Source organism: Alosa sapidissima, chromosome 10 (genome assembly GCF_018492685.1).
Source record: "Alosa sapidissima isolate fAloSap1 chromosome 10, fAloSap1.pri, whole genome shotgun sequence".
Lineage (NCBI taxonomy): Eukaryota > Metazoa > Chordata > Actinopteri > Clupeiformes > Clupeidae > Alosa > Alosa sapidissima.
The window spans coordinates 22,875,131-22,889,956 of NC_055966.1; the positions used below are offsets into that span (position 1 = coordinate 22,875,131).

The 14,826-nt window shown below is 45.8% G+C and overlaps 1 protein-coding gene across 2 annotated transcripts in view; it reads right to left on the reverse strand.

Annotated features, from left to right (window-relative positions):
- Positions 1-366: 366 nt before the first annotated feature.
- The window catches only part of rspo2 (R-spondin 2), a 56,268-nt gene continuing 41,808 nt past the window's right edge, over positions 367-14,826 (reverse strand). For both annotated transcript variants that reach the window (XM_042106948.1, XM_042106949.1), the window contains one exon: positions 367-1,988. In XM_042106948.1, the coding sequence (XP_041962882.1) occupies positions 1,879-1,988 (110 nt within the window). In that variant the 3' untranslated portion in view covers positions 367-1,878. The remainder of the gene's footprint in view (positions 1,989-14,826) is intronic.

The window sequence follows — 14,826 nt, forward strand, 5'->3', positions numbered from 1 at the left end:
ACAGTTCCTCTGTGCAGACCAAAGATGACATCCACACCATCTTTCATCTTGTGCTTAGGCAGACTTGCTTACGTCTGAATGACTGAAAGCACTCCTTAAGTGAGTGACATCACAGCAGTGGATCTGTCTACAGTAATGTGGTGTTGTAATATTGCAAAAATAATTATGTAATATATTTCCCACTTCCTAAAAGACCAAAGAATGATGGAATTGTATTTTTGTACACAAACTCCTACTGTTGATTTTTATTGGATCTATCAATATGAGCACAGAGAGACCTGTGGTGCTACTTTGATGAACTTGGAAATATACACTGGAAAGTAGAATCAATGTAACTTGTAAATTGAATTTGTTTTTAATAGAACATTTACACATATTCATTTCAAGACTACTGAATATACTGGGTCTGCTGTGGCATTGATATTGACTCTAAAGCACTATACAGCTGACTAAGCTGACATTAATCTCAATGAAAGTTGACTTAAAGATACAACAGATTTTCTCCCAAAACAGTAGATACCAAGACACAACCAAAAGTTTGCACTTTTTTGAAGATAATTGTATTGTTATAAGGTCTTCAAAGAATATTTCAGCACAGAGTGTAACAGTAACAGAGACAAAAATGAATTGTCACCAAACACAAAAAAGTACAAAAAAGAATCAATAAATAAATCAAATATATACCATATAATAAATGTAATAGCTAGGTGTTGGCTATGTTTTTGCATGTTTTGCATCTTTTTTTTTTCTTATCGGTAGCTGGGTAGTAAGTTTTTCTAACACATAGAACCTTGAAGGAGTCAATACTGAAAATACAGTAATAGGTTTTTATTATTAGACAAACTCACCCACTATGTACAGGTGTGTGTGGCCATGCTAGTCGAACTAAATTTCTTTATCCATAATATACAGTTTTAAAGCATAAAGCGGTCTTGACGTAAACATTTTGTGCTGAGAATAAAATACTTTGCAACTATGCATGGTACAATAGTTACCATTACTCTCAAAAATGTACATAATCAACCGAGAAAAGGCATTTTTCTAACACTCGCCATCTCCATCAGGAAAAACAAAGGTTCCATTTGACATAAATATACACAAGTCTTTGTTTTTATTGTTTCAGGTCATTCAGTCGATCCTTTCAACAGTTCTCCCATTTTTTTTGTTGTTCACTGTCGAAGATCTCCATCCTCATTCTTTCCCTCCTCCTCCTCTCTCTCTCTCTCTCGCTGTCTGAATCATTTGCCTTTGCTTCCTTCGTCCGTGTCCCACCCGGCCAACATTCAACTGCGATTCATGTCCATCCAGTCCTCCTGCTTTCTTTTTTTAGAATATTATTAGAACATCTTTTCTTTTGTCGTTTTCTTTAAAATACACCTCAGTCTTTTTTTGTCCTCCTCTCGTCCACCTCAGACACCAATGAGATGTGAGCAGAAAGGGAAGAACTGCTGCGGAGTTCTGTGATGTCACAGAGGGGGAGGTGAAAGGTCAAGGGGATGTGTCACTGGCACATGGACAAGCAGCAGAAGGTACAGAGAGAGGAAAAAGAGAGAAAGAGAGAGATATGGAGACATGTGAGCATGTGCAGAGTACCTATGTGTACAGTAAGTATACATGTGAGCATCTGTGTATGTGTGTGTGAGAGAGAGAGAGAGAGAGAGAGAGGGTGGGGGAGAGAGAGAGAGAGAGAGAGAGAGAGAGAGAGAAAAGGGAACTGAGTGTGTGAATGACAGTGAGGTTGTGTTTGGTGGGGTGATGGGGTGTTTGTGTGTGAATGTGTGAAAGTGTGTGTGTGTGTGTGTGTGTGTGTGTGTGTGTGTGTGAGGAGCAGCAGATAGCAGCTTTGAGTTTTGGGGGGTGGCAGGCTGGTCTCAGTCCTCATGGGCTACTGGCCCGCAGTGAAGCCAGGTGGTCGCTGTGCTGGTTCTGAGCCCGGAAGCGAAGCCTCTGCTTGTTCTTCTTCTTTGGTTCTTTTCGAGTCTTCGGACCTGCATGTGTGTGTGCGGGTAAGAGAGAAAGAGAGAGAGAGGAAAACATCAAACTTTTGAAATAGTCTTTTAATGCTGAATTATTCAGAGTTGGCACTCACACCGGTATATTAACTTTGGCAGATTCCCCTGCCAGAATGAACCCTTTTTTCACCCGCATTTCATGCATTAACTTATTGCAATAGCACATAAGACACACACACACACACACACACAATCAGGGCGAACGTTGTTGTGAGAAAGGAAATTGCATAACAGTATTTCCATGCTAAGGCTGTCCTTTCACTCTGAGGTTAATATAGCCCAGGTGTAAGAGTGCTGTGCAAAGCACCCTGGGAAAGCATGGTGTACAATGTCCAGGTTGGCAGTGAACTGGGACGCCCAGTGCAGACAAGTTTAGAGGAAAGGTCAAAGAATCAGAACGGCAAAAGATCTGTATAAACTGTGTGTGTGTGTGTGTGTGTGTTTGCATGCAAGCATGCACACAAGTTTGCGTGTTTCTTGTATCACCTAAATTGCACGCAAACCTGAAGGGCGAGGGAGGGAGAGCGAGTCAGGCTTGGACGAGGAGATGCTATCTGGACCCCGTGCTGGCACACCAAGAAACAAGGGCCCGCGCTATGATTACCACTGAGAAGGTTTGTGGGGGGAAATGCCAAGGGGGGGGGGGGGAAACGAGAGGCCCGAAAACGATCTCCCCACATTAAGCCTTTGTGGGGCCTGGCTCAAAGTCTTATTATTGCACTTGTTCAGGTCATTTAGCATGGGAAAGTGAGGTGGGGTTTTTTCGTAATGTGTGGAGACTTTATCTAAAATTGGCCCCTAACTCGTGGCTCTGGCGTACCCGGGAGCTTAAGTGCTGCTCTCAGCACCACACTGTAAATTCCTCTTAAAAAATGATTTTCTCAAATGGAAACAATCATGAAAAATAGGTCCCGTAGATGTGTGTGTGTGTGTGTGTGTGTGTGTGTGTGTGTGTGTATGCATGTGTGTGTTTTTTTCTGTCTTTCTCTGCACTTTTAAGGTAGCGACGGGGGAAACAAATGAACAGTTTCACATGGCCGCTCCAAGCACAATTTCCTGCAATTAGTCCAATCGCTGCTATTTCTAGACCTGGACATTAAAAAAAAAAAAAATCTTATGGTCCAAACAATTTGACATGCCACAGCGGTGTAGCAAAAAAAAAAAAAAAAACCTTTTTGTTGCGTTCGCACGTTGGCTCAGTTTTTTGGTGGGATCTGTGACCGGTCCAAGACTCAGTTGCACACCAGGCACAATTAGTCACCTCCCCCTCCGACAGCTTCTCATTGCTTCGGAGGGCAATTTCCAACAAAGGAAGGAAAGTCACTAAACTCTTTCGGTAAATGTCACTTTCGATTTCGCCACCGAGCCACCATGAGGTTATGACTGCATGAACACGGCAGCAGCGTACTCCTCCATCTAGACCGCGTGCACTTCCCTTCTCTAATTGGCATTTAAAAGGGGCTCATGTTCATTCGAAACAGTGTTGCTATGCACTTCATAAACAAGGCCTTCAATGCAATCAACTCAAGATGGATTACGCTTGACGGCTATAAAGCTTAGTGCTCTGTACTAAAAAACCAGCTATACCAGGCAAAAGTCCCACATCCCTGCCTCCTCTCGACCCATTATAACAATATTCTGTCTTCCTATAAAATATTTCTATTTATGGTAACAAGTTGGCAGTGTGAACAAATGTATTCTGGCTCACTCCAGATTTTGCAGTTATACAAATGTGTTAAAAAAAAAATACAACACTTAAATGATAATACTACATCAAGTTATTTTAAAGCGCCAATAGTCTTAAGGGTAATTGATAATGAAGCAGCAAAGAATGTCCTAATATCCCTCAGCTTGTTTTCTGATCTCAAAGATACCCATCATGCTTATAGGCTAATCTGTTAAAGCACCCGATACATGCTGTTATGAAATGCACAAGCTCAAATGAATCGCAGGCGGTAACGCTGTGGCCAACAGAGTTTGTGCCAGCAAACATACAGATTATATTTTACCTAAGTACTTAAAACCGACAGCTAGAGGGCAACCCAAACCAAGTGAACGCCGTTTCCTGAGCTGCCCAGAGCCTCAGACTGCAAGTCAAAATGATACCCTGGCTTGCCTAGCTTGCATGCGATTCAATGCACAGGGGCGTAGGTTGAGTAAGTTTGGCTCTCTGATTGTGCTTGCCATCTAGATGAATGAAGCTTGTAAACAAATAGATAGGACAATCCCAGAATTGTGCAACTTCTGATACAGAGCCGCAAACGAGTGCATACTGTACATTATTCTCTTTGTCTTTTGCTTGTTGTTTGCGGCGAAGCTTGAGTTACAGCATGCAGGCAAAATGGAAGAGGAACTTTTTATCTCATGGGATGCTTCATTTTCTTAATCTGTTTCATCAGTTTTGACGTTACGGTGTAATTCACCGTGATTTCACTGACATGGCTTTCCCTTTGAAGTTCGATAAAAATAGCACTGCCAAAGCATCTGCCAAAACTGTTAATGTTGAAATCATTTTCAGGGCAAAACAAATAAACAAAGATGGAGAGAAACAACATATCAGCTAATTAGAAGCAGAAAATGTGTGTCTATATGTGTGTGTGTGTGCGCACGCTTGTGTTTGTGAGTGTCTTGTCTGGCCTATATGTGTTGTAATACAAGTTTAAAAAACACCAATGTCACAGTCACCACAATATGGCATGTTTGTAAGCAAATGTGCAGGCAGAAGAGAGACTGCTTTTCCTCACATGGCCACGGGGGGAAAAATGTCTAAATGTTCACTTGGCAACAGGCGCTGTGTGAGGGAGGTAATGTGTGTATGCATGTGCATGTGTGGAAGCTAGCGTGTCTTTGTCCAGATCTCCATCTGGCTATTTGTGCTGAATTACACAGCGTTTGGCACGAGAGCACTATATCTTTGTAAGTATGTGATTTACAGAAGAGACGTACAGAAAGTACACTGTCTGGGTGTGAGCACGACTCTCTCTCTCTCTCTCTCTCTCTCTCTCTTTCTGTACATCTTCATCATCTGACTCGTTCTGAAAAATGCTTCTCGAACCCTTCCTCTGCCACACACAATCTTATCAGCTGCCAACGCACCTGGCAGCGTAAGATTAAACATCCCTGCATGCACTGGGGCGGCAGCTCCTCCCTGACCTCCACTGACCGTGCATTCCACCACACTTTCATTGTGATCCATCACTTTCTCTTTTTTCCCTCCTCCTAGCCCCTCTCCCCTTCTCTATACCTGTTTATGCCACATGCCTAGTTAAACTCTCGTCTCTCCGCGTGAAAAGAAACAGTGCCTCTCACAAGATGCTGGACCACCTTTTACGCGAGTTTCAGTTTTTTTTTTATCTCATTAAAGGAATTTTATGGTGTTTTCCTTACACTCTCCAACTCAACTTTCTCGGTGCCATCTACCTTCTTTTTCTTGTTTTTCTTCAAGCATATCCCAAGGAGATGAATGGCTTTAAAAGTCGTTATGCGAGTGTGAGAGAAAGCGAGTCTGTTACTCCAATCTTTGCATTTGCAGAAGACCACAGGGGAGAGAATTCACGGCTCAAGATTAATATGTTTGAGCAGGACAGAATAATAGTATATTTTTCTCCGAGACCTACGCTAAATCTTGCTTTGTGTCACGACAATACGGTGTTTGAGGCCTGACCATAGAGAGCAGGCAAAATGACAGCTTAATCAGGTATACGCACACACAAAAAGCAAGGCACACAATCCTACCCTACTATTTTGCTTGTGTATATGTGTGTGTGTGCGTTTTGTTGTTTTGTGTTTCTGTTTTGTTTATTTCTAATGACTTCAAATGAAATGAAGACTCCTGTGGTGGGGAGATTGGGGAAGCACACCCTAGAGAGGTGTTCTCTCAGCTGAGTGTTTGATGAGCTCACTGATTTGATTTGACGCGCCACAGCAGCGCACTGAAGGGGCTCCTGATAGCATCTCTTCTTCCTCTTCAGCATCGAGCATCCCTCCCCCAGGAACACAAGCCCGTCCCACCAGGGTGTTGGATTGTTACTCGACAGTAACAGACCAGAGCTGAAACCCTGTGTGGGTGTGTTTGTGTGTGTGTGTCTGTGTGTGTGTGTGGAGAAGGTTTGTGATCGGCGAGGGCATGACCTAATGAATAGGAGAAATGAGCAGTTGGGGGGGATGGGGGGGGATGGGGGGGGGCAGCCCAAGTGACTTCATCCCTGCAGTCCGACTCGACTCGCTCAGGAATCGGAGGCTCTAATCTGATCATGCCGGGCCTGCGGTACCGGCTAATCGATGGCTGACCTCAGGAAAGGCATTATGGGAGGACCAGAGAGAGAGAGAGAGAGAGAGAGAGAGAGAGAGAGAGAGAGAGAGAGAGAGAGAGAGAGAGAGAGAGAGAGAGAGAGAGAAGGAAAGCAAATGGCCCCATCGCCAAAACTCCCTTCAGCCAAACACATTCTCATCTTTCACACGGCCGACGATTAGTATTAATCACTGTCTCCTTCCGTGAAAAAAGGGAAAGAAAATCGAATGGCGATTTTAGAGCATCAGGAGAGCAACTTGGGAACGGTAAAGCCTTTGCTAGGAGCTGTTCTTAAGAAGGGTATTTTTTGGCTAATCTACCACATAATTATCATAAACACACAGAGAGAGAGAGAGAGTCATAGACACACACTCTTAGACACTCAAAAGCGAAAAGCGCATTATTTGTGAGCAAAGGAGAGGCGCGCTGGCGCCAGAGAGATTTGATTTCAGTGGCAGAAATTGGATTAGCTGCCATTAAGGCCCCTACTCACACATACATTTATAATACCGCGAAGGAGAGCGCTCTGACGCAGCAGCCAGTTCCACTCTCTCTCCCCCTTTCACGCGCACACACACACACACACACACACACACACACACACACACACACACACTTTCCGGCGTGGCGTGGAGTTTATGTGTCCATATCTGTGTGCATGACACAGCAACACAATATAGGACTGTTTCTGTGTGTGGATGTGTGTGTGTGTGTGTGTTTTTGTGTGTGATTTGGCAAAGTCTGTCAATTTCAGAGAGTCATTTTTTATTGGAAGTGCATCTTCACCTAATATCTCTGACTCAGCCTGAGTCACTCAGTTAATGTTGGTCGTGCAAGGAAGAGAAGATGGAGGATGAAGAGATATGGGCTGCATTTCCAAAGCATTGTCATTGTAATGGGTGTATCTGCGTAAGTGTGTGTGTGTGTGTGCGTGTGCGCGAGCGTGTATGTGTATGTGTGTGTGCGTGTGTGTGTGTGAGTGAGAGAGATGGAGAACATCAAAGTAAGACAGAGAAATGGATGAGTCTGCACTGAGAAAAAAGAAAGAACAGAAGACCCAGTTGAGACGATTCTTTATGAGAAGAAGTCCATCTTGTCAACTGGCCCACAAGACGCTCTTCTGCACAGCGTCACTTAGCCTAACAAGATTTCTCTGGATCGTACCTTTCTCTCTGCTACTCTCCTCTCTTCTCCCACTCTCTCTATCTTTCCCTCCCTCCTTCCCTCCTCCTCATCCCTTCCTCCCTCTCTCCACCATTGCTCTATTGCTCTGCTTACAATCACCGAGCTGCTTAGCGAGGATGATTTAAAACATATGCATTCCGATTTAAAAAGCTAATATTAGGATTAGGAGACTCATTATTTTCTCGTCTATGGAAATGGCAGAGATTAAGCGGGCAGGTTGGTCCACTGGGCCAGGCCTTTGAAGCTCGTCTACCGCTGACGTTAAATAGAAGCGAATACCCAAGACGGCCGGAAGATTAGCGTGTTTTTAGCCCTGCGGAGTACCCGAAAAACACGATGAACGCCTGATTAATCCGTCCGGTGTCGTTTTTTCCCCCCACTTTTGCCTTATTCTGTTTTTCTTTCCCCAAGGATAGAAGCTGAAGGGAGCTTGGATACCTCCATGACACATGACAGTGTGTGGATGTGTGTGTGTGTGTGTGTGTGTTTTTTTTAATTTGGGTGCAGGTGGGGTGGGGGGTGGGGGGGTGGAGGATGCTGATGGACTGAAACGGCCGTGGCGGCGGCTGTTGGTATTTATCACCATGAGCATCAATCTTGGCCGAGGCAGTAGTGCTGCCGCTGTACAGTATGTCTTCAGCAGATGTCCTCCAGGGCTCCTCTGTAACATGGCTGCTGCCATGACGCCGGTCTGGCCCGAGAGTGAGAAGGAGCTAAAACCGTCTGGGTTCCCCACGGGCTGCCGGACACCGTAAAGTTGAGCTCTCTGTTATGAGTCGCTCTTCCCCTCTCCGTCTCTTGTCTTCTTTCCATTCCTCTTTGTGTAGATCTTTTTTCACAGTGGTCAGCTGTGCATGTTATTCTCTCTCTCTCTACTACAATTTAGTTTGCAGGTCCACACCCTTGCATCTGACAGCAGTGGCTTGTTGGCCTAAGTTGTTTTGGCCCTGTAGTTTGTTGTAAAGGAACAACGCACACAGGCAAGCATGCACGCATGTGGACTCACACACACACACATACACACGCGCTGGTGTCACCGTGGCCGCGTCACGAGGCCAAGGCAGTGTGCTGCATGATATGCCTGCAACCACAAACCCGCAGGGGGAGATGTCGAAAGAGAAGAAGAGGAGGAGGGAGAGAAGAAGAGAAAAGAGGAGGAGGGAGAGAAGAGAAAGAAAAGAAAAGAGGCTGAATCTGCGGTCTCCTATCTCTTCCCCAGGCTGACTCACTCGCAGCACATCTGTGTATAAGTACATAGATCCTTCTCTCTCTCTCTCTCTCTCTCTGTCTCTCTCCTGCTCTCTGTCCCTCTGAAAATGAGGGGTAATTAGCTGTAGTGGAGTTTAATTACTGGCTAAATGTTATGTTTCATTTCTGATGAAGCACATAAAAAGCTGCCAGCTTTATCAAAGAGGGGGCCCCAACCCCAAAGCTATTTCTGATGTCACTGGGAGAGGGACGTTTGTTTGGTTGTGTGTGTATGGATGTGTTTTGTGTATCTGTGTGATGGTATGTAATATGGTTGTGTGTTTGTGTGTGTTTGTGTGTGTGTTGGGGAGGGGGGGCACGCTCACTCCATACCTTCCTGTAACAGAGCAGGAGGGCTGGGTGAAAGGCTAAAAGAGGAGGACTCAATTTGAAAAGATCAAGGGCATCCTGGAATCCTACAAATTCATCATCCTGCGCTGCGATCCTTACGGCAGATGTCAATTACCCTTAAACGTCAGCCGGAGAGAACCGGGGGTGCTCTGGTTCCATTTTGGACGCCGCAATCTCCAAGTCACATCTCAAATGGGAGCCTTTCATCTCCATCAGATGGACTTCAACATCTGCTCCGCGCCGAAATATAAAAGTGGAATGATATGCTGAGAATTGCGAGTAGGGACTGTTTCCTGTATTCAGTGGTCCAATTACTCATGTCCTTGCCCCGCTGTGCACAGCTGAAGAGGTCACTGAGATGTATGTGCTAGAAAATGAGTTCATGATTTATTGCTGATTGTTCATAACAAGTATAATATGTGGTCTGATGAAAAGACAAATGGCTTGCAAATGTGGTTTAACACATAGGTTTTTTTTTTCTCGGATTTCTCCAGCTAGACTACGAAAAGCGACTTACTTTCCGGTTCAATTCTATGCTTCGTGGAAGTGAGCTTGGGCATTTTATCACCACAAAAATAGCCTCCCCTTTGCGAAACTCGTGCAGATATTTGTACACAAATTGCAGTTAATCTCAGGCAAAGACGTGACCTTCTCATACCGCCATTAACCTCCTTGATGAAACATGTGTGCTCCATTAGCAGTATTAAATGCCCCAGTGGTGTTAAGAGTGCAGGGTGGCGGTGTATATGGGGCTGGGGATTAGCATTGAGGGCAGCGGTTATAAGAGGGAGCAGCACTGGAGGCCTCTGCTGGATCAGTGTGAGTCATTAGGGTGCACTGTGCCCTGGCTGTGGACCAGCAGGGGCTGACGCCGTCTTACAGCTTAGAGCGTGTGAATCCACTTCTCTTCTCTCCTCTCCTCTCCTCTCCTCTCCTCTCTCTTTGTGCAGACAAGGAGTGAGACACTGTCACAAAGATGGAGGGTTACCATGATAAACTTGGTGTGATATCACCGAAAAGTCATCTGGTAAACACTCACACAGTGATAGACACACACACACACACACACACTCTCACATACACACACACTGTGCACTGCACAGTGGGAGATATACTGTATTCCTGTCCCAAACCGCAGGACAGCAAACACACACGCATACAGATAAACACACACACACACACACACACACACACACACACACACATACAGATAAACACACAGCGCACACACATACACTCCTGTCCCAAACCGCGGGAGCATCCAGCGGTTGTTTTTGCCATATACTGCCAAGTTAACCCTTAAAGGTGTAGGTTTTTGAACATTCTAAGTTCCGCAACAATTGAAGGTTCTAAAATTCTATGTTGAATTCAATGAACCCAGATATTCTTTAGAACGTTCATTTCTCAACATTCCCGTCACACCCGTCATACACGGTACTCCTTTAAGGGTTAAAGCTTCTGTATTCTGGGAGGAGAAGAGGCCAGTCCCGCCCCCCTCTGTAGTGTTTACATCTCTGTAGTGTTTCAATACCTCTACACGTTTCTTCTCCACTCACCCCAGCGCTCCCTGGCCTTCTTGCCCCACAGGCCCCCCTGGGTACCTCAAGGGGGGTGGGGGTGGGGGGGGTGAAGGGGATGTAAGAGGAAATTGTGGTGCATGATGCCGTCTTTCGTTCTCATTTCTACCCAAGCCCCCCTTCATCCCTCTACCCCAACGGGAGAAACCAGAGGAGGAAATCTCCCCTCGGATCTGCAAACCCCCTAGCTGCTCTTTTCCTGAGGTGGAGGAGAGGAGAGGGGAGGGGGAGGGTGATGTGGGGGGTAGGCTGGGGCCAGGGGCAAGGGGCTTTGGGGGAGGAGGATGGCAAATCAGAACGGCTTAGTCCTTAAACCGGACACAAATCTCTGTGAAACGGCTGAAGTCACAGGAGCCATGGCTCAGCCTGCTTTCTTTCCCCTTCTCTCTCTCCCTCTTTCACTCACTCATAAACACACACACACACACATACACACACACACATACACACACACACACACACACATACACACACACACACACACACACACATACACACACACACACACACACACACACACACACACACACACACACTTTCCTTCTTTTTACTCTACCTCACGTCCTCTCTCAACTTTCAGTCTTCTTTCTGTGTCTTTCACTTGGCCCCAACAGACGTTGGAAATGAAACGTTACTGTCCTTGTTTGAGACATGCTAGAAAATCGATCCATCAGGAGTCAGGTGGGAAACCGGAAGAAAAGAAGGAGGAAGGAGAACGAATATGAAAGGGCTTCTTCAGAAGGTCCCGCGAGACTGTCATTTTTTGACGGCAAAGCGAGAGACCTCCGGGCAATCCCACTGTGATTCCATACCACGCCACTCATCCTAATGCCTGAGTGAACCTGACGGCTTTTATCCGTCACAGCTTCAACAGGGGCCAACCAGCCACCAAAGACCTGCTCTCCTGGCCACGGCTGTGTTTGATCACTCCCAAACACAAACACACACACACACACACACACATACACAAATTCCTCTAGAACAAATATGGAGCTTACTTCACATATGGCAAACATTTCCACCATTTTTCCTGTGGGTGAATGTGTATGAGAGTATGCTCCGTGTGTGTCTGTGTGTGTGTTTTTTTTAAGCTTATTTGATTACCGTGTAATTTGGGGGGAGTGATTTCAAGGTCTCACCTAGTCTAAAGTAGACTTGAGGATTTCGCTGGGAGCAGGCAACAGGGAGAGATCTCATAGTGTGTGTGCTCGAGTTAAGAACAACGTGGAGTGGAATGCAAGTGATCCAATCTCCCCTGTCTTACCGCAAAGCTCCATCCGATCCGGTGGGGATCGGGCCCCTGTGCCGCAAGCCCTCGGGGGGATGCTTCTTACCCTAAGACGGGGCCCATCGGGGGACTCTGCTAACATCCAGGTGTAATTCCCCTTTAGGGGCTGCGGTGCTACGGCACTACAGAAATTGTGGCCAGTTGATGAGTTTAGTGTTCAAGATCTCCCTTAAGCCCAAGGTTTTCTCCTAAGTCACGAAAGTGAATTTCCTCTCAAATGAAGGAAAGCGCATAAACAGTGTGTGTGTGTGTGTGTGTGTGTGTGTGTGTGTGTGTGTGTGTGTGTGTGCGCGCATGTGTCTATGTGTGTGTGTGTGTGTGTGTGTGTGTGTGTGTGTGTGTGTGTGTGTGTGTGTGTGTGTGTACGTGTGTACAAATATGCAGGCCCCTCCTCACTGCTTTGCTTTGTCTCTGATCTATGCCTATTTATAAACCCAAGCAAGTACACACTGGCACACTCAAAACATGCAGAAACACACTCACACTCACACATACACGACTCATTTTGTTGTGTCTGGGTGTCTGTTTCCTCGGTCCACTCTTCTCGACATGAGAGGGTCAGAAGCCACAGCCTCTGCTGGTTCATCAGGCTCTGATTACAACCTGTGATGTCTCTATAAAGATGCCCGGCAGCAAGGAGAGAAAGAGAGAGAGGGAGGAAGAGAGAGAATGAGTAAATGAGGGGGGGGGGGAAGGGGTGGAGACAGAGAGAGAGGGAGGGAGAGAGAGAGAGAGAGGGCGAGGGAAAGAAAGGGAAGGGGGTTTCTGATGGCTGTGCTGAACCAACTGGTGTCCAGATGTGCCTCGTCACCCCCTCTGCACACAGCGTTGCCACTCAAGAGGGCGGTTTGGGGCATGCCAGTACCCTTCCGCAAAGAAAAAAGAGGAAGACAAAAAAACGTGTTGCATGGAAAGACATCCTCAGCCAACACATTGTCCCCTCTACAGTCTGGTCTCTGTGCTTTGTGTACTGGGCATCAACTCGCCATGCCTTTGGTAGCCTTTGTTGTGTGAATGAACGCACACACAGATGAAATATGTGCTTGTGTGTTGGTGTGCAAGGGTGTGCTCTGTTGCTTGTTCTTTGGATCTATGTGATGTTGGAACTTTGTTCTTTCTCTAGATGTGTGTGTGTGTGTGTGTGTGTGTGTATAATTGTTTGTTTATTTCATTCTCTGTGCTGTGTACTCCTTCAGTCACTTGAACTGTGTGAGAGTGTGTGTGTGTTTGTGTGTGTGTGTGTGTGTGTGTGTGTGTGTGTGTGTGTGTGTGTGTATAATTGTTTGTTTATTTCATTCTCTGTGCTGTGTACTCCTTCAGTCACTTGAACTGTGTGAGAGTGTGTGTGTGTATAATTGTTTGTTTATTTCATTCTCTGTGCTGTGTACTCCTTCAGTCACTTGAACTGTGTGAGAGTTGTGTGTGTGTTTGTGTGTGTGTGTGTGTGTGTGTGTGTGTGTGTGTGTGTGTGAGAGAGAGAGAGAGAGAGAGAGAGAGAGAGAGAGTATGTGGTAGCATATAGAGGTCTTTGAGTCTTTGGGTCTTTCCATTTTCAAAAATCAATCAATCAATTAGTAGATCAATAAATCAATAATTTACTAGGTTTCAATGCCAATCAATCAACACCCCCCCCCCCTGTCTCCATCTCCCTGTCTATTTATCCATCCTACCCACTTCTCACCATCTGACGTTCATGCGACAACACTTCCCCCTTTATTGGAATATCTCTGGACAACTGACTGCACATGTCCAGTTCCTCCATCGCTGCACTCGTTCAACTCATTTAAGGTCTGACTTTAACAACAAAAAAAAAAAAAAAAAATAGAGAAATACAAAAAAAAAAAAAAAGATTAGAAAAAAAAAAATAATGAGGTTAAAAATAAATTCCCGGTCAGAGAAAGCCAGATCACAATGACGCCGAGTGTGGTAGTGGTGGCGGAACTCCAGACTTCTAATAACCTCCGCCTCTTTCTTTTGCCCCCCCGTCCACTCCACCCACCTACCCACCCCACCACCACCTCCACTGCTCCAAAGGACTCCACATGTTTATGGCGCATGCCTGTGGTATGACGATGGATTCTCCATATAAAAGCCAGCGGGATCATGGGGTGTTTCAAATATTGCTCTCTGAAGACAGTTGCTGACAGAATGACAGCGGCCATATTTATTTTGGTCAGGGAGCAGGGCACTTTGTGGGGAGTTAATCAGAGACTCCCACACCCCCCCCCCCCCACAAGGAATGTAACCATGGCTTTGAAAACACACATGCACACTCTCTCTCTTTCACACACACACACACACACACACACACACACACACACACACAGAGTGAAGGACCAGGGACTACTGGTAATGACTTTCTGCCCATGTGGAAGATTTAACACAGTCGAAAGGCCGAGAACACTTGGTCATAAAAGGCGGCTCCTAAACGGCTGATAGCTCTCAGGTTGAGGGATGTAATGATTAATGCCTCCTGTCACACCAAGAAAAAATAAAGAAATAAAACTCACTTTCATAAATACACGGTGTGGGGTTACTAATGAAATCGGATCAGGAGGAGGCGGCCGCGTGGCTGGCTAGCTCCCGGGACGGGACAGCGGCGCTAGTAATCAAACCGCTGTCCATTTCAGAAGTTGCTTGAGGTGAGATAAGTGCAGATAAGTACACATAACTGCAATGTGGCCATTAGGAGTGTGATTCTGCAGATCTGATATCTGGATGGAGGGAAGGAGTGGAACACATAACAAGGTTTCACTTACGCATCTCCCTTTTAGTGCGTGCCACCACAGCACGCTGCATGCCAACTGCTAGAATTCCTTCAGCTCTTGTCTTGGTGCACTAGCATGTGTGTGTGTGTGTGTGTGTATGTGTGTG